The following is a 23,699-nucleotide window of genomic DNA, read 5'->3' as shown; positions in this document are numbered from 1 at the left end:
ATTACCAGGCTGATGGAAATGGTTGTAAACTGGTCAAAATTTTTGTTTTCGTCCGTTCTTTTAAACTATCACTCAGACGTCTGTATGTTTCTTTGATAAAAATCTGCTTAAAGAATTTGTATATACATGACGACTTAAACTAGTATTATTGTAAGATTTATTGACAACAACAAGTAAATAGCGAAACAAATGCAAGATGAATCTATATCCAGTCATTTTCTTTCAAATGACAATGAATCTTTTACAAAACGGGACTCCATTCAATCTATTAACTTAATATACTGAAAAGAATCATGCAACCCAAAAATTCGTCGTATTCATTGGTCCCCAAAAGTGGAAAGAAAGAATATAAACTATCGCCAACAAGCCATAATCGTGTTTGAAATATAGAACTCAAAATAGATACATTTGATATATTGTATCTAATTGCATACAAGAGCTTAAGTGTCAAGAAGTGATCTTTGGATGATTGACAACCCGCATAATTCCAGTTTCATGCGCAACTCGTAGGGGTACCCTCATCCATCTCTTCTTCTTGGCATCTTCAAAGTGAATGAACAATTTGTTTTGACTAATATATTTACGACAAAATTCTAAAAAGGAGTCATGGGCACCAATATTGTCCATTTACTAGTAGTCTAAAAATTAGCATTTGCTTTCTTCTTTTCTTCATGTATAATGAAGAGAGCGTAACAGAATATCCGTAGGGTTCATTCTTTAAATTGCGTCTGAACATCAGGTTAAAGTCTAGATTAAGATACTTTATCTCAATGTTTAGTTCTTGTTGAAATTCGAGTTTGATACCATGTTTTTCTCAAGTCAAAGTTCCAGTCTCGGGTTATTAATGTTCTCACCCTATATATCGAGTAAGGGCACGAGTCTGATTTTGAGTTCGCACATATAGAGTCACTTTCTATTCGATTTTGAAAATGGAAGTAAAAGGGCTTTCTCCTCGATAATATTTTGCCACGTTTGAAGCAGATTTGCAGCATGCATGTGCAAGGGATTCGGCTATTTGTTTCAAATTTATAAGAGGTTTGAGAAAGGAAAAGAAGAGAGAAAAAAGTTTAGTGCTTTAAATTTCACGCACATCTTCGTTAAATGATTAACATAATGTTCTCCCGGCCAATCAAAAATCCCACATTCTCGAAATTAAGGAAACAACAGTTACAGCTACCATGCCACAATTAGAGACCTATACGTCGATATTTTTTTAATTTTGTCATTTAAATAAAGGAATATATGACACACTAGATTGTTTCAACTTTCGAATCATTAATTTTTTCATCTTTGTAAATAAATACTTCTATTCTTGTTTATTAAGTGTATATTTCTCAGCTGATACGATATGCATGCAACATCTTGCAGTTAATATACTCAGATTGAGAATTGTGATACGTTATCATTTTGAAGTTTTACTAGCAACTAGGTTAATGAGTCAGTGGTTTGTCCAAAAACTGTTTTACCTGAAAAGTTCATTGACAGGTACTAACACAGAGTAGACAAGAATTAATTTTAACTTTTGAAGATTATACACGATCAAATTATACCGACCGTGCGAGATCCTCGTGGGTAGTCAAGGTCGTTAAACATCTCCTAGTAGTAGTCCAAACTACTTCAACATTAACAGAGGTTATCGGTAAAACAAAGGTAATCGCTTACACGTATGTTCATGCATGGCCAGTCAATGTGTGGTACCTTTAGCTCACCGCTAAAGACCCTCACTGAATTAACAGGCATGATGAAGAACATCAATAAAAGCTCTGTTTCTTTGATATGTGGTTCCAAATTTACATGGGAATGCCGTCTCATATACATCTACCAATCACACTACCTGTTTCTCAAAGAATACAAAAATATAAAAATACCTAAGGAATTATGTAAGAAATCAGTGGTTCCAAATATATTTGGGAATGCTGTTTCATTTCATAAACATCTACCACCACCACCACCCTTTTTTCACAAAGAATACAAAAATACCAATTTTCGAGGGAATTGTTAAAATTATAGTTTTAAGGATACTTATTTCCTATATTGTTATCGGGATTTTTCCAACGCCTAACAGCAAAATAAAAAAGAGGTAAAGACCCTCAATAAACCATAAAATACTTTAATAGTTTGCATCTCCGTGATACTAACTACTTTACTACAAAAAGACACAAAAACATTGCAAAAAAATAAACAAAGACCCTGAAATCAAACAGAAAGAATTGTTTTTTTTTTCTGATTGCTATTCACAAATAGCATCGCTTAAAATAGTAGATATAAATATATTCTTAAAATAGCTTTACTAGTGATCATAATAGGATGCAGGGTGACAGAAATTAGTAAGCATTGTAATAATTTAATCATGTTAATCAATTTTGACACAAGATATGCATATCAATTAAAATCATAAATTAACTTACCATAGCTACTACGTTTTCTGATCCAGTGAAAAATTATGCTATGTATAATAAATTCACGATTTTGGAATGATATGATAGTCTCTATGTTAATTTTTCTCTCAACCATCAATTAAAATTGTATATTTAGCGATAAAACATCATTATTTTATGTAAATCCAATCAATTTTATTTTGTACGATTGACATTCGGTTATCTATTTCAGTGCATCACCTTTATTCGTCTCTGATTTAGAGCAGCCGTATATTTGATTGAGGGTTCGTCTGCAATTGTATCATGTTTCCAAACTGACATCATCCAATCATAACATTTCCCCTTAATCACTGTTCTCTATTGATGTAACGATTTACGGAACAATTTTCTTCTTGTAATTGTTAACAATGTCTTACTCGAAGAAACACCTTTAACGTTGTCCTTACTTTATCGCGACATTGCATCGGTTTTTTGTCAATCAAGGAATGGATCAATATCCATTTTCCCCATACACACCCAACTCGATTAGTTTCGTTCTTATTTAAAATTCCTCTTCATACTCCGTTATTGAGATAAACTGTCTAAGAGAAATTATTTTTTTGCGGTTTTAATGAATGTCTTTAAGGTTAGCGTTGACAAAGAAATACTATCAATTTTCTAAGTTATGACTTATATTGATATGATCGAAGAACAAGTGTTAAGTTGACAAATGCTAAATTATAATGACTTTAAACCTAGCCTGGTACGTATAGCATGCAAACAAGTCGTTAGGCTTTAGTCGTCTGTTAATATTCGCGATACTCCACCTCGGCTTGTTTATCTTGTTTGATCTTCGATTCCGTGCTTAGTAGTCTTGGGAGCTTGGAAAAAAAATAGGAGGATTTATTAGTATATTTGCTAACTCAATATTAATGGCATTCAATGCAAGCTTTTAGCTATAAAAAATGTAAAATTATACAGCTAAAAACAAATATAGTTCTAAGAACACGGCATACATTTAAAGTTATAATAACAGGAAAAAGCAAAACTGAAATTTACGCTGAAACAGGTTGATCGAACTATATTGCAGATAATTTCGCTTGCTTGGTAACCAGTTATAGAGAATCAATTTTTAACCGGTTAGATATACCTAGAGTTAATTTTTAAGAATGCTTTTCGTTCAGGTGTTAGCTCCCATTCCTTTTGCTGCTGCAATTGTTCTAGTATTTCCTCAACTACTACGTTCAGACTAACAGCTAAAGTTCGTATCTTACTGCTGTCTGTCAGTGTAATAAAAGAGGCTTGAGCAAAATTTGGTCTATTCCGAAAAGGTCGACAAGAAAAGATGATCAATTGTGGCTATACTAGGTGATTTTATAATTTGAAATCTGCAATAATGCAACTGTTGCATCCAAAAATTCTAGATGTCTCTTTGTTTGCTTGTTTTGTATTTTAAGGTTGCTGTTTTTTTTTTTTTTTTTTTTTTTTTTTTTAAATTCTTCCGTCATTTTATCTCACTGCATTATTATTTTAAGAATATCGTGTCTATCCACTAATACCACATCAAGTACATACACAAAAAAAATATATCGTACTGTGAAATACTCGACAGTACCTGTCACATATGCATAGCTTCATGACAGATGTAGCATTAGTACAAGATAAGTATTTTTAGATATTTTTTTTTGCAGATACACATTTTCTTTTGGTACAAAATATTTTCACTTGGATGTAAAAATAAGTTTTACTCGGTTTTTCTCATTAAGTTATATGAAAGACCATGTTTAACAAGGTATTGACCATTACACTAAGAAGTGTAAAAACAAGTTCATATTTACTAATGTCGGCTGGTTTCCATTTGATCTATCTTCATCAATGTGTGGAGTTACTGAAGTATAACATCAACATTCTATTAACAAATATAATATTGGTGGCGAATAAACCTTAGATTAATTATTATTTGTGTATGCGATGCACATGTATTACTGTTGCGTAATAGTGAGAGTGGCGCATTTTATAGAACACAAATAGACTAAAATAGCTTGTTTAAATAGAATTCATAAAACCATGTGTCGCCTTCGAATGTTGCTGTCAGTGAAAAGGTGTAATGTTGACAGCTAAAAACTGTTCCTTTATCGATATGATACGGAAAAATAAAAAATTGAAATGAAAATATTTATTTATGAAACTGCAGATATGGTCGGACACGATTGATCGAAAAAAAAGCAGCAACAATTGTCTTCTTAATGAATATAACTGGAAACCATTCATTTATCTTTTATCTTTAAATCATTCTGTTCATTATGCTCCCGATTTTTCTTTTCTTCCGTCCGTTTGTCCGTCCGTCCTAAACAAATGGTCCCCTTTTGGTGGATTGGAGTGAAATATATCTAGGTGGAAGGTAAAGTAAAGGAACGGAAGCAGCCTATTGATGTTTTTGTTTCAGTAAGTCAGTAAATGTCACTTATATAAAAAAAAAAACAATTTTGTTGGGAATTGAATTCCGGATTGATAAGTTTGAATGAATTGAAGAGGACAATAATGGAAGGTCGTGGTCAATGTCAAATATGCTTAGAATAAAATGAAAATATGATAAATAAGACGTTCGGTTTATTGTTCCTTGGTAATTACTTGAGGTACCCTTATTTGAATAAATATTAGATAGTAAAAGAATTGTAAACAAAATTATCGATATGTCAATTAGGTCAATGTCATAGTTACAAAATGATAGACAGCTATACATGATGAGAAACACTTCAAAATGTTGGTTTCTGGATAGAAATCTGTTAACGATGGCTTTTATTTTTCAGGAATATATTATTGGACATGTGCTTCCCGACTAAATGCAACAGAGACGAAAACAAAATCGAGTCCATTACTACGATTGGGACGATTTGGAGCTGATCATAACATATGGGTACCTGTCCATTGTTTGAACCTGTTTGTGACATCTTTGTAATGTAATGCATGCGCGCAAATGTAATGCATCTACATAAATATTTCACCAATCTAGGCTTTAAGTTTGCTGTGACATGACATATTCAAAACTAGTTGTAGATTTTTCTAACCAATATTTATAATATTTAAACAGGAAATGTACCAATCGACAAACTTTCTTGCCAAGCCTTACCAATGGCGGATCCGGGATAGGGCTAGATGGCGTATGTCCCCTCTTTGGTCGCAAAAACAATTAAAAAAAATCCTGTTCTCAAGATTTATATGATATTTTAGCATGTTTTTTTTTCAGGATTTACGCCCCTCCCTTTTCAAAATTCCATGATCCGCCCTTGCTTACTATCTATTAAGGTTATTCTGCTATGCAACTAAACCGGAACTTTTCAAGTTTCTCCTCGATTATTCTTATTCATTTTCATCAAGTTGTCTAACGTAAAAATACAATTTTTTTAACGTAACGTTTCTTCTAAATATAAAATAGAATAGTCAAATACCATAGCAACTCCGAGATTTTGATTTCAAGAGATCACCTTATTTATTGTAATTATTTTGAATTGTACTTCATGTTTTAGCTTCGGCTTATTAACCTCTTTGGTTTTTGTCTTAATCTTATTTGGCTCCAGCAGCTGACACCATGATAAAATTCGAATTGATAAATGCCTGGCAATTACGGTTATTACCGCAGATCTCCTTTTACTTATACAAAAATGATTGACCCTAATTTCACGAACTTATTTATACTCTTATAAATAACCTCATATTAATTTTGCTGTAATAATTTCTTTCCTCCATATAAAAAACCAATTTCATCTTTCCCGTATTATTTTCGTACCGATCAACAAGTGTCATTGCCCGCATTGTTTTTTTTATATTCATGTTATTGGAAACCATTTAGGGACTAATTATTCTTAGCATATAACAACGAATATGCAATCACATTACACATTATTACACCATATTGACTTTACAGGTGTCTTGTGGCAAAATTAACGAGAAAGCTTAAAATCTAAAAGGAACACACCTGTTAAATAAAATCTCCAGCAAATTGCTTTTTCCCTTCAAGAAAGCTAAATTGAAAGAAAATGGTTATTTAGACAAAGATTAAAACCACAGGGTATAAATTTTCTAACGGTTGAAATCAATGCATTCCTCTCTGGTGAACAGAGAAGCAGGAATCAATATCATTTGTACGTGATAAAAAAATCCATGATTGACCTGTTTTTTTTACTATAAATTTTCAATTTTCTCTTAAACATTTTACTTGTTAACACAGTCAGCCTGCCATGTATGTTCGCACTAATTGTCTACAGTTCCTTAACGTTTTGTCGTCATATCCAGCGAAGCAGAAAAAAAACTTCAATTAATCCACTTTGGTTGATCAATATCATTTACAGCCTCGAACTGGTGACAACCAAGATTTAACTCATTTGGTTCCCAATCCGAATATGGAATAACAAAAATATATATCTTCAAACCATTATTATTGAATGATTACCTATATTGTTCTTGACTGGGTAAAATCCGAATATGGAATAACAAAAATATATATCTTTAAACCAGTATTATTGGATGATTGGCTATATTGTTCTTGACTTAGTAAAACACTTCTCAAAGGAAAGCGATTGATTGAACCCCCACTTGTATTACAATCAACTACATATCTGATTTATCAGTGGATTGGAGTTTACTTCTCTTAATACAGAACGGACGTGTCACTGTATTTCTACATCCCGTACAGCTAAATGAACCTTCCTGATTATTAGAAACTCTTGCAAAAAAAACTAATAAACTCCCAAAGAGATACGTTTCTCAATTTCAAATGATTATCTAGGTTTTACTACAGCAAAATGTCAACAAACAATATTGTCATGCCAGTACCGAAGTACTGAGCTACTGAGACTTAACATATATTTAAAATAATTGCAACTGGACGATAGTTAAGCAACAATCAATCAATCAATGATTCCAATATTAATATGTAATTATTTTCCAAGAAACACTTGCCTTTAAATTTTAAACTTGTATTTTTCGGTTAACTTTTGAAAATACACCAAAATGTATCACTCAGATTTGTTTGTTTTGTTTAGCGGGTTTTTGTATCGATGTTTTCTAACACTCTACTCTGATAGTGGATTATTAGACCTCGAGGTTATCATCAGGTCAGTAGTCAGTACTTCGGTAGTGACATGATTTATAACAAACTGTTGCGAAAGTGTCCATTTATAAATTTATGAATTATTAAGAAACTTAGGTTTAATTACCTCAGGCAAAGTTGACCTTAGATGGAATTGGATTTTGTTTAGGTCCTTTTTAGTCATTTAGCTCTTCCAATGACCATTGTTTCGGTTCTTATATATTCTTGACTTTCAAATACCAGTATTCGGTTTTGAACGTTCCTGGTGAAGGTTAATCCAGAAAAGCACTTCGGACGCATGAAATTTATAACGTGTTGTTTTCATTTTTTTCTTCGCATTTGGATAGTGTTGATCGTACATAGTAAAAAATGATGCCATTACTGAAATCGGTTTCATAAATTCGTTTATATTACTATACCACCGAATTGCTGTTAAATTGTCATTTCCCGAGGGTACCATTTGGTCAATAGCCAGTGATTTGGGTCTAATTGTAATTTTCAGGCCATGAATAGTGAAACTGTACTTGAACTATAAAATTGCAACGTTATGAAACATAGCTATCTTTATATGGATTTTTATTACGATCTTTTTCCCGGGCAGATGATGCTTCTGAAATAAACGTAATTTCCTACGTTTTCTCGGTTGATATAAAGTATGCCTTCAAATATCTAATGGATACGGGACTATTTCTTCCGAACGCGGTCATGGACGTAACTGCATGATGAATGTTATTTGGAAACATAAGTATTTCTTAGAAAAAATGTTTCATACCTTTTTATTAAATTGAGCTCTCCCGGCCGGTACTGAGAGTTGACCAACATGATATCTTTCAATGCATATGCATAAACAAGAAGTTTGTTTGGATGGAGCTCTTTGGACACCGAACAATGAAAAAAAGGATGAAAGAAGTCGAACTCTATATTTTCTACTCAAGTCAGGAACTTGAGCGTGGATATCTAAATCTTCATTTTAAATAAATATGTCAATTAAATAGCAAAAGACGGGGGAAACTGCAACTATAGTTAGAAAAGCCTGTGATCAGTTTCACAAAAAAATCTTACGACTAAAGTTGATCGCAAGTCATGAACAATTGATTTCGAATTACTTTTACTAAAAGAGAAGAATGGAAGGATAATAACATAAACGGTACCCAGTTTTAGTGCACCAGATGCGCATTTCGTCTATTACTATCACTTCAGTGATTCTCGAGGCAAACATATTTGAATATCCAAAATCTAATACAAATGTTGAAGAGCTCATCAAACCGAAAAGGACCTACAGTATAGCCAAGTCCGGACCAGGAATCAGAGCTTTGCATGATGAAGATATATTCATTAATTTGAATAATATATAGAAAAAAAATTATAACAGCAAATTTTAATCAAGTTTCGACCCAATAGTAGCAATAGCATAAACGGTACAAATTTTGATGCACCAGAAGCACATTTCGACAATTCAATTTAGTTTCTTCAGTGATAAATGTAGAATAATGTCAATGTTTATTTGGATGTAAACTCTCAGTAGTTTCTTTTAGTAGTGATTAGAATGTTGAAACTTTTGACTACTAAATTAGTCTGATCGTATATTGACTGACTTTTGAAATCTGAATCGTTAGTGCAAGAAAATACGAAACAATTTCAAGTTGACCATTCTCAACCTAAAATCACATCAAGATTTCAAAACGTTTATAGAAAGAATGGCGTTGTTCCTGTATAATTTGGGTTATTCGGAATAGATGCAAAAAAATACTGTGCTGAAAGATGTAAGTATCTAAGATTGGTTTCTGAATAAGCTACATATATATCAATATTCTTAATCAATGATTAACTATTATGTTCTTCAAACTAACAAAGCAGAGAGCCAGTCTACAACCTCAAGAGAGATAACTCTGTCGTTTATATATTTGAATGAAGTTGTTGAGGCAGCTTATATTCGTTTTCGAGAAAATCAACTGTTAACATGAACGTAAGTTACCAGACTGAGAAATTATGAACAAGGAATGTGCTGATTTGTGATGGCGTATTTTACTACCGGGGTCCTGATCATGTAACGATAGCTACTTTCTTCAGACTGTAATTTAGTGCCAATTAAGTCAGGAATATGATAGTTGTCTTCCATTCGTTTGATGTGTTTGAGCTTTTGATTTTTTGCCATTTGATAAGGACTTTCCGATTTGAATTCTCAATGGAGTTCTGTATTTTTGTTATTTTACTTTTTAGGAGGATCTTAATAATTGTTTTAAGATTAAAATAAATACTGTGGAAGTCATGTGGAGCAGGATCTGCCTTTACCATTTCGGAGCTCCTGGGATCACCCCGATTTTTGGTGATTTCGTGTTGCTCAATCTAGTTTTCTATTTAGTGTTTTATAGACTGTTGTTCGTTTTTCGTCGTTTTTTTGCCATGATGTTTCTGCGACTGTCCCTTTGGTATCGTCTGCCTAATATTTATATTGTAGATCATGGAATAGTTTTTATGAGGTTTCCAAAAGCACAAAAACTCGACAATTCAAGAAGAAACAAGTATATGTCCGCAATAAAATGTTTTTCACTGAATATTTATACAATGTTGAGTGAAGACTGAGATTATATGAAACTTATGTGAACCTATACTGTTCAAAGATACGCCAAGATAGCTACCATACCATACTCTGTAGAGTCACTGAAACATATTTTAACATTGAAGGACTTGAATCGGATGGTCAAGCTAGTTTCACCTCAAAATATGCTTAAATACTTTGGTTTATGCTCGTTTCGGTAGTGACGTTCAAGATTTCATTGAACGTAATCTATGTATGATTGGAATTTCCTATGTCGGGGATTTTGTTGCCATAAATAAATTAAAAAAAATTAAATCCTTTCAAAGATACAAAAATTTGGTTTGAAAACTAGCCTGTGCTTGTAGAAATATAATTCAAAACCGGATATCACATCGTTATGTTTACGGCGAGGTTGTTAATAGAGCTCTTAAATTTGGATACGATCCATGTAGAATGAATGATCCTTTGAATACACGTATTCTTATATGTTCTCAATTTAACAGATAATAATACCTTTGAATAGTGTCTTTATCGGTACTAACATCGATTCAATTTTTTTTAAATTCTAAAAATACATAACTAAACATGATATATCGCTATCCAGAAATTAACACTTAAAACGGTCAAACATCCTGTCAATACTTTTCCCTACAATAATTTTTTCTCGGACTGCTTATGCAACTTATACTAAATCGATTGGATATGTACCGATTGATTTTTTAGTTTGGGAAAACTTTGTTACTAGTATTCTATTAGTTAAAATTGGACTTTGAATCAGCATAGCTTTCAGTAACTGCGAATACTCTTATATCGGTATTTTGTGTCTTTTGTCACTTATAACACCATTGTCATGTTAGGGGAGGTTTGATTGCTTATAGGGATGTTAAACCCCGCAACATTCTGTAGGTGCCTGTTCCAAACCAGGAGGCTGTAATGCATTGGTTGTCGTTGGTTGCTGTCTTCAAGAAATGTTTTTTTTTTTATCATTTATTGTTTTAAGCATAAATTAGGCCTTTGATTTTCTCCTTTGAATCGTTTCACATTTTGTTATTCTGTGTCCTTTTTACTTACAATACAGAACGGGCTTAGCTCATTGTTAAAGGTGATTTTTTTTTGTCGTCCTTTGATCTAGTTTGTTGGATATTTGCCTCATTGGTAATCATGCCAAATCTCCTTGTTTTATACTGAACATATATACAGAAAACTAAATTATTTGTTCAAAAAGTACCAAAAAATGACGTTTTACAAGTTGCCTTATAAAAATACCAATGTTGAGACAAATCCTCGAAATTACATTCATATACCGCAAGCCGTATGTTCCTATGTCATTTGTAAAAGTTTGCCCTGCACCCTATAATATATCATCTATTTATTAATAATATACGACAAAAGAGAGGATTTCAATTTTCCCATTGTGATCTTTCTATTTCTGCGTAGCAAAATTCAAGCAGCACTTGCATATGGAATATATATTGCCCGGTTGATACGATATTCCAGGAAGCGTAATTGTCCTATCATGATTTCTTTGACAACAACAAAAACACGTAAGCTATTAACAAAGGGTCCCAAATGATCATGTTGAAGTTATCCCGTCGAAAGTATACGAACGATTTTTTTGACATTTATGGATTATCTGTATCACATATTATCATGGATACCGTGCGTTCGACTTATCGCAGCCACAATCCCGAAGTGTGCAACTGATGAAGCTAGAAAGGCCAATCCTTCGGAGCATCTTGGTTTAACCCCGTTTTTTGTATAGGTGATTGTTGTTGAATCTTAAGTGTTCTGTGTAGTTTATTGTGGACTGTTGATGGTCTTTTTTGTCATTTTTCTTTTGGGCCGAGGTACTGTCTGTTGTCTTCATGCACTTATATTTGGTATTTTTTATGTCTCCTTGATATTTTCTACCTCTTTTTATTCTGTTGATACTTAAAGCCTATTACATCTGTTGAATTTAAAGATGCAATGCCTTAGTCCAACTCTGATAAACCATTTTCTAAATAAACCACCAACCAATATGAAGTCGCACCCATTATACCACCACTTAGCCTCATGCCTAGTTCTAGAGCCAAATGTAACTAACGTCTCCGGAACAAACTCCTATAGACCGAGTCGTGGTAAAAAAATACATGAAGGAAATTAAGAAACCAGTGAAATAATGTTCCGATATAGCCGTTTCTATAAAATTAGTACGTTTGGTTGAAATGTCACCTCGCTTGCAGCCAACTAAGGTCTGTGCAGTGTATTTTCAAAGTGTTCAGTTGCTGTATTTTAGCTATGCTAAATGATAGATTATCTGAAAGTGTCATCTCGCTTGAAGCCAACTAAGGTCTGTTCAGTGTTTTCTCAGAGTGCTATATCGGCTATGCTAAATGATAAATACTTAATTGTCTGGAAAAACTTATCTATCAAGTATAAATTGATTTCAAGCATAATTAAATTTATCGGAAGGAAATTTTTTAAATTGTTTTAAGATTCAACTTCTTTTCTGACTTCTTTATTTCAACAAGATCAAAAGCACCGTCTCAATGTACAATTTATTAGCTTAATCATTCCGAAAGTGAGAGCTTTATCGTAAAATTCACACTGTGTGAAGACATTGCTGTATCTTAACTTTATTTGTCCAGAAAAGGGTGTATCAATTTCAATATTGTGAGAATCCTTTAGTTTCCAAAATCGATCATCGCCGCTGCTGCGGCAAAAGGAAATAACTTAATAACCAATCAATCAATCAAAAATCAATTACTAGCTGTAATTTACCATTTCACTCAGGTAGAAGCATGGACAGGAGTTCACATATAAAGTTTAAACAGAAACAACAAAAATACTCGGACTAACATAAAAACTTTAAAGTAAACTTCTCTTATTTAAAAGCATTAAATAAATGTTTAAGCTGGAAGATTTAGGTTTGTATTGTATTGTTATGTTGCTGTGTCATTGACATATACCACACATTTGTTTCCTTTTATCAAAACCCGATTCGTTGACTGAGATATTGTATTAGATTCATTTTGCAGTAAAACCCGTGCTGAGAGAGCGTCTGTTTTGATTTGCATAATGTATAAATATACAACCATTTCCAAAAAGTTTACTAGTATTTGAGAACGGTTTCATTGGTGTTTAATAACCCAATATTATGACATATCTATAAACATGAAAGCAGAAATTACTGTTCAATACCTATCGAAACTACAATTTCATTTTGCTTTTGCTTATTGTACATCAGCATGATCAATGAATCCCAGAGAAACTCAAACAAAACAAAAAAATTCGAACAAGAAACTCAGTTATCAAGAGAGAGTACTAATACACAGATCAATAAAGCAGCCCATTGCTTTTAGACTGCCTTTGGTGGTCGCAAAGTAGAGGGCTAGCCTTGAGTAGGAAAAATCCCCTGCGGGATCAAACCAAAGACTTTAAAATTGGTTTTGGCTGCTTTTATACCAAGCACGTGTCATTTTGGAGAGATAACATTTACTGATTCGGAATCACAATGTTTGTTTAGAATGACACGTCTTATTGACAACTCACTCTTTGGGCTAGCACATTCAAAATGAGCCTTAGAGCTATAGCACAAAACATGGTTGATATTTATACCACACAATGATCTCGTCTTGACAGTGGTTGAAATATAAGCAATTGGTAGTTACAAAATAAATCTATACCATCATCTCTTAGCTTTCTGATTGGCTCCTACATCTATTGCGAAAACGAAGGATGAATTGGATCCATCATATATTTTGTAATATTTTAAGTTTAAATACAAGAAACTGCCCTATTGATTTCGGGTATCTCGTCCACTAATTAAACTGAGCTATGTGCAAATATACCAATTTCATGAAAATGCTGTTCATAATACTCCCTGTCGTATTTGGCAATGTTCTTCAAATAGAAAGACAACACTAGTATCATCATGGTAATTTTATTATAATGTCACAGGAGAACATGACATATATATTTGGAACACTTAATAAATTATCATTGTTATACAACATTTGCTCTGAGAATTTATTGTGGTCTTCCCAAATTAACAAAAAACAACTACGTTAAGAAACATCACCAATTATCTGCAATGAGTCTCTGGAATTCTAAGGTCTAATTACAAGCATTTTGATTGGTCAAATATGGTCAAGTTAAATATTTAACCAGTCAAAATTTAACTCATAATGCATCTTGATTGGTCAAAGTTATAAATTAAAAAGATATTTTGACCAATAAGATGCACTGATATTTCTCCAGATTTCCAGAGACCCTGAAAGACTAACACGGACATGAAGTAATTTTCATATATATTAAAAAGCATTAGTAAAAGATTTCGTGCGAATTTTCTGCAGTAATTGTTCATGCAAAGTGCATCCTTCTGTGTTTAAGATTTGAAATTATTTGGTGCAATTATAAAGTAAAAAGACTTCTATCACTGATAATTAAACGCCAAGCATCAAATGACATGGTTAAGTCAGCTTAAAATGGATATACAAAATGCAATTTTTATTGGAACATGAAGACTTTTAATACATACAAGTGAAAATGGTTGATGTACAAGTAGATGGGTTTTTTTAAAATATATAAACAATCAAGTAATATAAATTTTAATATAAAACAACAATTAAACACACTTAATCGTTTTTAACAAACATTTACAAAAAACTGGCCTTCGAGAATGATGTTTATTTATGCTATTCTTAATTCATATACATATATCGGTTGTTAAATCTATATTTTAAGTCTACCAATTTTGTTTCGTGTTAGTAAATATTCTAGATAAGTCCTTGCCCTGTAAATTGTTCTGTATATAACTAAATTTAAATCATTCATGATGTTCAAAACATTTATATGCAAATTTTCATTTATTTTTTTTTAGAAAAGGCAAAGAAACAATCCCATTTAATTTGATCTAATTGACGTTAAATGTTTTCAAAATAGACATCAATCTCAGAGAACCAATTTAAATCAATTCGAAATATTCCGTTTCCATGGAACGTCGAATTAAGTTGCAAGGATTTTTTTCTCCATCGTCCGGCTCAACCCAACATCAGTTTACAAAACTCTGGAATTAATAGAAGAAATAATATATTTCAGCAGCGCCAAAGACAAGCTGCAGATAACGCTTGATAGACTAGCTTGGCAATGTATTGCGGTGTTGAAATAATTATTCGGGAAAACCTCGGCTGAATTCGTTTTGCTACGATACGGAATCTGCCGACGAGTATCATACAGGTTAATGTATTTTGTTTATATTACACTAGTCAGTGTCAAGCAATTATTAACGTGTTAGCTTAAAATGCAAAAAGCAATAGTAGACTTTCTAACAGACATATAGAGCAAGAAATGAAGCAGGCAGTTAGTGCGCATGTTAAATATGGAATGATGGGAAGACACAATCATCTTAAAGATATAAACATCGACTTTTTCTCATACAAAAGGTAGATTGTTTGAAATACATGAGGATGGGGCACGCAGCAGTGTCTCTAGCTGACAATTGCTCAAATATGACGTGGGATATTTTTACTGATCAGGATGACTTCCTTCTACGAAATATTGATATATGGCGACCAGTTGGAATCACGCATGCGTGCATGTGTAGCAAACAACCGGAACTTGTACCCTCCCTCATGTGACAATCATTCAATCAGAGGTCATCAGACTTTTGAATTCTGTAAAAAACAAAAATGAATATACTAAATAATCATGCAAATGCACAACTAATTATAAAGTGATATTTTCTAATTAGATATTCTATAGTTTGAAAATAGAACTAATAAAAAACGTCAAGGTTCTCTTTTACTTAAAATTCAAATACCAAAAAATATAAAAAAATCTTTGAAGTTTACATTGGCTCTTAAATACTATATTTAGAGTTTGCTATAATAAGCCTTAATAAGACCAAGAGAACTTTGACTTTGTGAAATCAAATTTCTAATAACATTTGTCTATATAACACTACAACTGTTCTATAAAACAAACCAAACTGAAACTCTATAGAACTTCTAGGATATAAAATAAAATATAATTTCTACTTCTGCTAACATAGCAAGAGCACAAAAAGAATAAGATGTGAAGTTGATGGAATTAAAAACTAAGTCAGGTTTCAGACGAGGTATTTTCTCGGGAACCGGAACTAAAAAAAAAAGCTTTATTACCCGCATTAATAAAAGTTCAATGTTTTGATTGGATGAGACTCAATTATAAGCATTCTCCTGTACTGCAGCTTCTAGAACCATTTGCTAACAACAACTTATATTTGGTATGTCTTGAAGTTTCTAATCTGTCAATCTTAGTTCTTATTCGGGAAAAAATGTTGTCGATTCCAATTGCATGGTTGTCAAAATTAAGGTCATCGTACATTTTTGAACCTTCAATTGAAGCCTAGATAGAAGCAGTTCGGTCAGTTTGGGGCTACTTCAAGCAAGCAAGCAATTCCTTTGCACCCAGAGGTTTACTGATAGTGTTTTTGTAGGTACGTATAATTCAATAATTTAATTCGGGTTAACTCTAGCAATTAACGTGGTAGTTTTCCGATTTCTAAACTGTCCTACGCCTGCAGATTTTGAACAATTATCTACCAATGTAAGAATTATGGATTATGTCTATTTTTAATAACAAAATTTCTGTATAACTTGACGCGTTTGTTCAATGTACTACTAAATGTCATTCCTGCTCTGGTTCTGGGATAAACCTCAGCTTCATAACAGCTAGGATTAAATATGTATTAACTGTTGTTGATTGGGTTTCTTTGTTGGTTTTTTTTCTCAATGGAAAGCATGAAGGCCCCTTCCCAGCTATGGTCATATTCGAAAAAAACTTGTTTTGTCCTTTACTGAAAATTCTAGAAAGAGCAACACATAGGGCTTTTGTCAATTATGCAAATCAGATTGCTCGATAAGCCAAGAAGGGAGGGATACAGTGACTTGACCTGTGAATTCATATTGTCATTATTTTTATGTTTTAATGCATTCATGTTGCCATTATAGTTTAATGTTTTCGGTGTAAACACAATGTGATAATGGGTTACGTGTTATAAATGTAGCAATTACGTATTCATATTGTCGTATTTATTTATGTTTTAGCATTATATGTATATGTATAAACGTATTCACATTGTTGTTATATGTTTTTGATTTCATAATTATATGATCATGTATAAACGTATTCACATTGTCATAATGTTTAAGCATTATACCTTAATGTATATAAATATATTATACATTAATGTTAAATTATTCACATTGTTATTATGTGTTTTTGTTTAAGCAACATTGTCATTATGTGTTTTTGTTTAAGCAACATTGTCATTATGTGTTTTGGATTTAGCATTATATGTATACAAAGACGTATTCATATTTTCATCATAGGCTATTGTATCCGTCCAGAACCTCTATGAAAATCATGTTTATTTAATATCGAAGATACAAATAAAAAAAATATACTAAAATTCATAAAAAAAATGACTCGTCACCGCAAATGTCTGTACTAATCATACAGTAGCATTTAGGCTAATACAAAACTACTATAACAAAATACCTATATAGGTTAATGGCCGCTTGTTCTTTCAGGCAATTTTTTTCTCGAAATATAGATAGTAACTCTAACTTTCACTTTTCGATTTTGTTTTGTTTTGAATGACTACATTAAGATTTACCTTCGTAATCAACTGTTCCACTTCCATCCGTATCAGTTTCAGCAATCATATCATCTAATTCTTCTTCCGTTATATCGTCTCCTAAACTTTTCAAAATCCACCGTAAATCATCAACTGGAATTGTTCCTTTATTTTGTTTATCTAATACTCGGAAGGCATCTCTTAATTCTCGTTCATCTTCATCTTCTTTCAATTTACGTTCAAAAAGTATTTTAAAATTTTCCCATTCCATATAACCAAGTGCTGTAATTATAAAAATTCGGGTGTTACTTAAAAAGTTGTTATATGTGTCTTAGTTATTAATGTCATCGTTTTATTGTGAACATTCGCTTCAGAAAACATTTTATATTATCAGATACACAAATGAGGGTCTGGATAGCGGGTCTTTACATCAGAAACACATTTATTCTAAAACAAGTTGTTGGCATGATACGGGTTATGTTCTTCTTATATATTTTATGATGGTATGGTACTAAACACCTAACAGGAGGGATTGTGCTTGATTTTCATATGATGAAGACATAATCTTTCAATCAGTTTAATTGAGGTCTGGAGCTGGCATGTCAGTAACTGCTAGTAGTCCTTTGTTAATTTATGTATCATTATCATTTTGCTTCTTCTGTTACCTATTCTGTCATCGGACTCGGACTTCTTTTAAACTGAGTTTTACTGTTCGTATTGCTGTGTTTAATCCCGCCGCATTTTTGCGCCTGTCCCAAGTCAGGAGCCTATGGCCTTTGTTAGTCTTGTATGTTTTTTTTTAATTTTAGTTCATTTATATGTTTCGGATTTTAGTGTGACGTCCATTTTCACTGAACTATTACACATTTTTGTTAAGGGGTCAGCTGAAGCCCGCCTTCGGGTGCGGGATTTTCTCGCTGTGTTGAAGACCCATTGGTGGCCTTGGGCTGTTTTCTTTTTTTTTGGTCGGGTTGTTGTCTCTTTGACACATTCCTCATTTCCATTCTCAATTGTATCTTCATTTCTTTTATTCTTTAAGTTTTAGACCTTTTTTTATTATTCTTGATTTATTTTGTCTAATATTCTCTATTCATTATAATTAAGCACCCCATTATTCTCCATTCTTTACTTGTTTTGCTTATTTTTTTTTTGCACCTTATTCTGCAATATTTGCCCATTATTCTCTATTCTGTAAACCGCCCCTTCCAGAAAAACATTTATTATCGTTTTTTTTTTTTTATTTTTACTTTTTTGCTGAGTAAGGCTAAAGGAGAACATGATGGAACGTGAGAACTAAATATTAAATATATACATTTCTAACAGTAGAAATCTGAAATTTATTTTGCAATTTGAGTAATACCATCTGACAGCTCGAGATTTCAGTTAGTCATGATACACAGTGAGCCAGGTGTGCGATACTGGGCTCCTTTTTTTTTGTTAAACTATAAATACATACCTTCCTCGTCAACTTCATCCGCCCATTCTTTTAATTTGTCTGCAGAAATTTGTAAAGCTAAACTTTTAAAGATGTTTGCTAATTCTTTTGTTGATACATGTCCATTTCCTTTTTTGTCGAATAAATTGAATGTATTATGAGCATCTGAAATGATACACAAAAAAACATATTTATTTAATGCTTTGAACTGATACAAGAAAAAACAATCTCTGTAACATATTCACGGTAGGTGTTATGGATAACTTTCAAAATGATATATAACACCACTTCAAATTATAGAATGGGTGACCTTCAAACCTCAATGTATTGGTGACCTTTCAAGCTCCATGTACAGTGTATCTATGTACTGCAAAAGCACGAGAGAACCAACTTGGCTTGGTATAACACATGTTTTTTATGAATAAAGATTTTCACCTGCTATTTTCCGAGACTCAATTTGATTTTTGTACCCCGGATATTGCTGTTTGTTGTAACTTGGTGCATTAATCTGTATTACACAGCCGAATTGTCCAGATGGTCAAAATACGGTACACCACAGCAAGATGCAGTACAGTGTTGTGTCGTCTATTAGAGTGAATAATCCAATTATTGCTAGTTAATAGAAATATTCGGTGTAAGGGAATATATGCAACTGTTTCTAAAGTTATGTTTAAATCTCTGTCTGCATTTTATTGCTAAACAAGAGGCTTTCAAGAGTGACAGCAAACCGGATTTTCCTGCAGAGGTCGAACCCTGAACTGCTGAGCAAGTATGGACACAACATTTAAGCTTAAAACAGCTCTGAATTTGGATTGTGATTGAATATTTGACATAGGGTAATTATCATAAAAGAATTGATATTGAGCCGTTCATTTCACGCAAGTTTTGCATTTGTCCAGTGTAGAGAAAAAGGTTCATTTCCACTAAAAAGTTCGGGGTTTAGGATTTTTTTCTCTGGAATTGCGGAAGCGAATTCCTCCGTTGTCAACATCAATTTCATCGGACCGACGCTAATTGACATAGCATAGGTTTTTGACACAAAATGAATCTGGTCAAAGAACTGAAAAATTTGAAATCGGACATTTACCTATTATGGTCCAATATCCAAAATCTAAGTACATTGTTAGAATCAGCATATCAAAGAACCCCAAGAATTCAATTTTTGATGAAAATCAAACAAAAAGTTTAATTTAGGACCCTTTGGACCTCAATGTGGACCAATTTGATAAAATAATCTCTAAACACATGTTTAGATTCATTAGATTCAACTCAATTATCATAAAAGAATTGATATTGAGCCGTTCATTTCACGCAAGTTTTGCATTTGTCCAGTGTAGAGAAAAAGGTTCATTTCCACTAAAAAGTTCGGGGTTTAGGATTTTTTTCTCTGGAATTGCGGAAGCGAATTCCTCCGTTGTCAACATCAATTTCATCGGACCGACGCTAATTACCCTTTTTTATTACTCATTTATTCATTAAAAAATGTGTTATACCATTCCAAGTTGGTTCTCTTATGCTTTTGCAATACGTAGATACACTGTACATGGAGGTTTGAAGGTCACCCATATATAGAGGTTTGAAGGTCACCCATTCTATATTTTAATATGTGCTGTATATACACTCACAGAAAAATTACAATTACAAGATTTTAGTTTGTGTAAGATAAGGGATTATTTCAAGAATTGTATATATCAGTTTAATACATATTCTTTTCGATTTCATGATACCATTGATACTAGTATACCCCATTCATTCATAAAAATTGTAATCTATTTTGTCAATGTGAACTTTTCTATATACAGCTTCTCCTGTCTGGTGGATTAGAAAATATGAATATTTTGTTATCATAGAGAGATCATGATACTTCAACATCTGTTTTATATCTATCTATGTATCTCTGCATTCGTGGTAATATTACATCATCTCGGTATAAATTCCATAATTGCGTAGCCTGTATACCGCAGCGATTGCTGGTCAAGAGGTTAGTTTTTAGCCATTAAATTTTATTTTAATACGTCGCTTTTAATTTTAATGGCAAAACTAAGTCTGTTTTGCGAATAAATTAAACAAATTGGTGGGGAGGACAGGGGAGATTGACTTGAATTCTTGGGTAGTTTGGTAACATGAAAAAAGTTAACAAACTTTGCCGTAAAATTAAAATCGATATCTTATCCGTTTTTCAAAGACATCTGCAACTTAACAGGTCTAATGAGCAAGGATGCACAAGTTAGTTGTTATAATATGATTTTAAGATTTTAATGAATCTAAGGGATATTTACGATTTTGAACCTGAAACATTTCAAATGTGCAATATCTTTAAAACTGACCAGGCGATAAATGTATTATAATATTCAAATTCTGAAAATACCAAATATTCCAACTCCGTTAACATTCCAAAGCTTTTATGCTTTTAGATAAATAAAGTCGAGTATTTCGTGTTCGTCACTTTCCTGTTTAAACGCACCCTTTCGTGTATTATTAGTGTACTTATACAGGATAATCCTTTTCAATTGTTTCATAATATTTTTTTAAATGCTGATGTGCTTGCTCAGTTGTATATGGTTTATGAGTATGTATGGTGATTGTGTCGTTTTAATGTAGGGTGAACTTGATAAATTAGAAAAGTTGGAGTCGGCCGAGAGTCAGCACAAAGTCTTTTTTTATGGACATACAAAAACTTAAACTAGCATGGAGGACTCTTCGAATTTTTTCTACGATATTATAGTTTAGAAATTAGTCAGTGTCCTCTTTCATTTACAATGCGTCAATTTTTCTTTTTGCAAAAAAGTTGGGGGGGGGGGACAACCCACTTGCTCCCTCCCACGGCTCATACGCTCCTTATGATCTTAACGCACTTGGGGATTAGCTAATACAGAAAATCAGCGACTGTAATCAACTATATACTGTGTAATTGATTATGTACAGTAATAATTAATGGCCTCCGACTGCATTAATTGCTAATAATCTAAACATTATTAGGTACTGTAAACATGTAGTAGTTTACGTCTGGTTTTTATCAGCAAACGGAAGCTTATCGTGCATATTGTGTATTACTTTTCGGTTTCTTCTTATCTCTGATGCAGAAAACACACAGCATGCCTCTATCGATAAATATATTTATTTACAACTATACGTACTACAATTAGAAAATTTACGCGATTTTTCTCATCACCGAGAAAGACTGTTAAATGAAAAAGAACATTCCGCGACTATATATATAAATGCGATAGTCCTTGGTGAATCCTTTTTCAAGTTTATCACTTCATCATCTTCAAAAACATATAAAAAAGTTTAAAAATAGTTCCATGTTGCAATTTATTATTCATTATTACAACACGCGCATTCCAAGTCTTGACACGTGACCTCCCAAATTTGGCAGCAACATATGTATCGTTTGCAGACGGATAAATGTTTTATAATTAAAAACATTAATACTGACTTTCAATAAACGAAATTTCTTATTCTTGTTAATAGATAGTTTAATCAGCTTCTTACTCGAAACAAGTAATACGAGAAAAATTTTGTCAGGAATATTTTCATGCAACATACCCATTTTTTTTTGGCATTATGCCAATAATATAGATGAATAACACACGTATGTTTGCTTATCTTGTAGTAAATATGAATGTGTGAAGTGCCGATTCGCCAGTTTTTGTTTCCACGAATAACCAAAAGTCTATAAAACTCAATTTCGATATTCGTTATCGTCATGATAACCACAACAAGGTCGAACATCAAAGGTATTCAGCACGCAGGGGACATCATTCATTGGGGGACATAAGTTAACGTGAAGTCTGGTGATTTAAGAAAACTTACCATTAAACTGTTTTTCCGTAACCTTGAAGTCTGACTGAAAAATAAAATTAATAACATACCAATAAAGGAGAAATTATAGGGACAACTGAAAATTATATAGCAACAACCTGAAACAATTTGAATTAAAACTTATCCACGACTGTGTAAATGAATGAAATTTGTGTACCTGGACATAAAGGTTTTAAGTAACTACTACTTGATGATGAACTTTCTATTCTGCAGTCATTAACACCCACATAATCAAATCTATAACCCTTATCATCCTTAAATTATTGTGAAAAAAAATGTTTCTGTATTGCTTAGACAGCCATTTGTCAATAGACATATATGTGATGTTATCAATTTTCGGAAACAAACAAAAAAATAACAGAAATATAACTTACCATTTTGATATGACTTTAATTCCCACTTTTTGATATGATCAAATATTTGACGGTATTTCAATATTATCTTGTTTGCGAGGAAGAGCAATCAACATCCGTTGCTCATGCGCGAGATAGCACCGTGCAATCTGATCCACGTTCGCTAAGCAGCTGTGTAAGTTATCTATCACCCGGCTCCATTTAAGGCACATCATGTATATATATTGTTTGTTCAATATGTGATTAATTAGATAGACTGATTATGGAAATATCGTATTAAATCTCCATAAGAAATATCTTGAGAAAAATATCTTTATTAAATATTAATATATTCAACTTATAATTATCAATCACGGCACTGTGATTTTAGAAGAAATGATTTATTACCATATTTGCCCAATATACTTATATTCAACTCCACCTCTCACACGTACACTCTATAATCTTAAAAACATAATTACCCTTTTTATTACTTTACATGTTTTCGTAGTTTTTATA

The 23,699-nt window shown here is 32.4% G+C and overlaps 2 protein-coding genes and 1 long non-coding RNA gene across 4 annotated transcripts in view; 1 reads left to right on the top strand and 2 right to left on the bottom strand.

Annotated features, from left to right (window-relative positions):
- LOC127709483 (calmodulin-A-like) overlaps positions 1 to 2,843 on the bottom strand; it is a 50,179-nt gene extending 47,336 nt beyond the window's left edge. The window contains exon 1 of the mRNA XM_052215078.1: positions 2,409 to 2,843. Within this exon, the coding sequence (XP_052071038.1) occupies positions 2,409 to 2,411 (3 nt within the window). The 5' untranslated portion in view covers positions 2,412 to 2,843. The remainder of the gene's footprint in view (positions 1 to 2,408) is intronic.
- On the top strand, positions 2,295 to 5,365 carry LOC127709492 (uncharacterized). Its single transcript, XR_007985687.1, has 2 exons — positions 2,295 to 2,327; positions 5,168 to 5,365. It is a non-coding gene; the product is annotated as an uncharacterized LOC127709492 (long non-coding RNA).
- An 8,531-nt stretch (positions 5,366 to 13,896) lies between these two features.
- Positions 13,897 to 23,362, bottom strand: LOC127709485 (troponin C-like). Of its 2 annotated transcripts, none has more exons than XM_052215083.1 (5): positions 23,223 to 23,362; positions 22,840 to 22,873; positions 19,045 to 19,188; positions 17,628 to 17,870; positions 13,897 to 15,035 (listed from the first exon to the last, which is right to left on the bottom strand). In XM_052215083.1, the coding sequence occupies exons 1-5, from the start codon at positions 23,223 to 23,225 to the stop codon at positions 15,010 to 15,012; spliced, it is 450 nt and encodes a 149-aa protein (XP_052071043.1). In that variant the 5' UTR covers positions 23,226 to 23,362; the 3' UTR covers positions 13,897 to 15,009. The 2 variants fall into 2 exon arrangements, with proteins under 2 accessions (XP_052071043.1, XP_052071042.1); XM_052215082.1 differs by having other exon boundaries at positions 13,897 to 15,642; positions 23,223 to 23,358.
- Positions 23,363 to 23,699: the final 337 nt, after the last annotated feature.

This window comes from Mytilus californianus, unplaced genomic scaffold (assembly GCF_021869535.1).
Source record: "Mytilus californianus isolate M0D057914Y unplaced genomic scaffold, xbMytCali1.0.p SCAF_7, whole genome shotgun sequence".
NCBI lineage: Eukaryota > Metazoa > Mollusca > Bivalvia > Mytilida > Mytilidae > Mytilus > Mytilus californianus.
The sequence above is the reverse complement of the archived record's forward strand: the minus strand, read 5'-3'. Positions and strand labels throughout refer to the sequence as shown.

What these genes read in the sequence shown, in the direction of transcription:
- LOC127709485 (XM_052215082.1), bottom strand. An exon ending in TACGGAAAAACAGTTTAATG is followed by an intron (nt 19,189 to 22,839) that starts GTAAGTTTTCTT and finishes GTATCATTTCAG; the next exon opens with ATGCTCATAATACATTCAAT. An exon ending in GGATGAAGTTGACGAGGAAG is followed by an intron (nt 17,871 to 19,044) that starts GTATGTATTTAT and finishes TTATAATTACAG; the next exon opens with CACTTGGTTATATGGAATGG.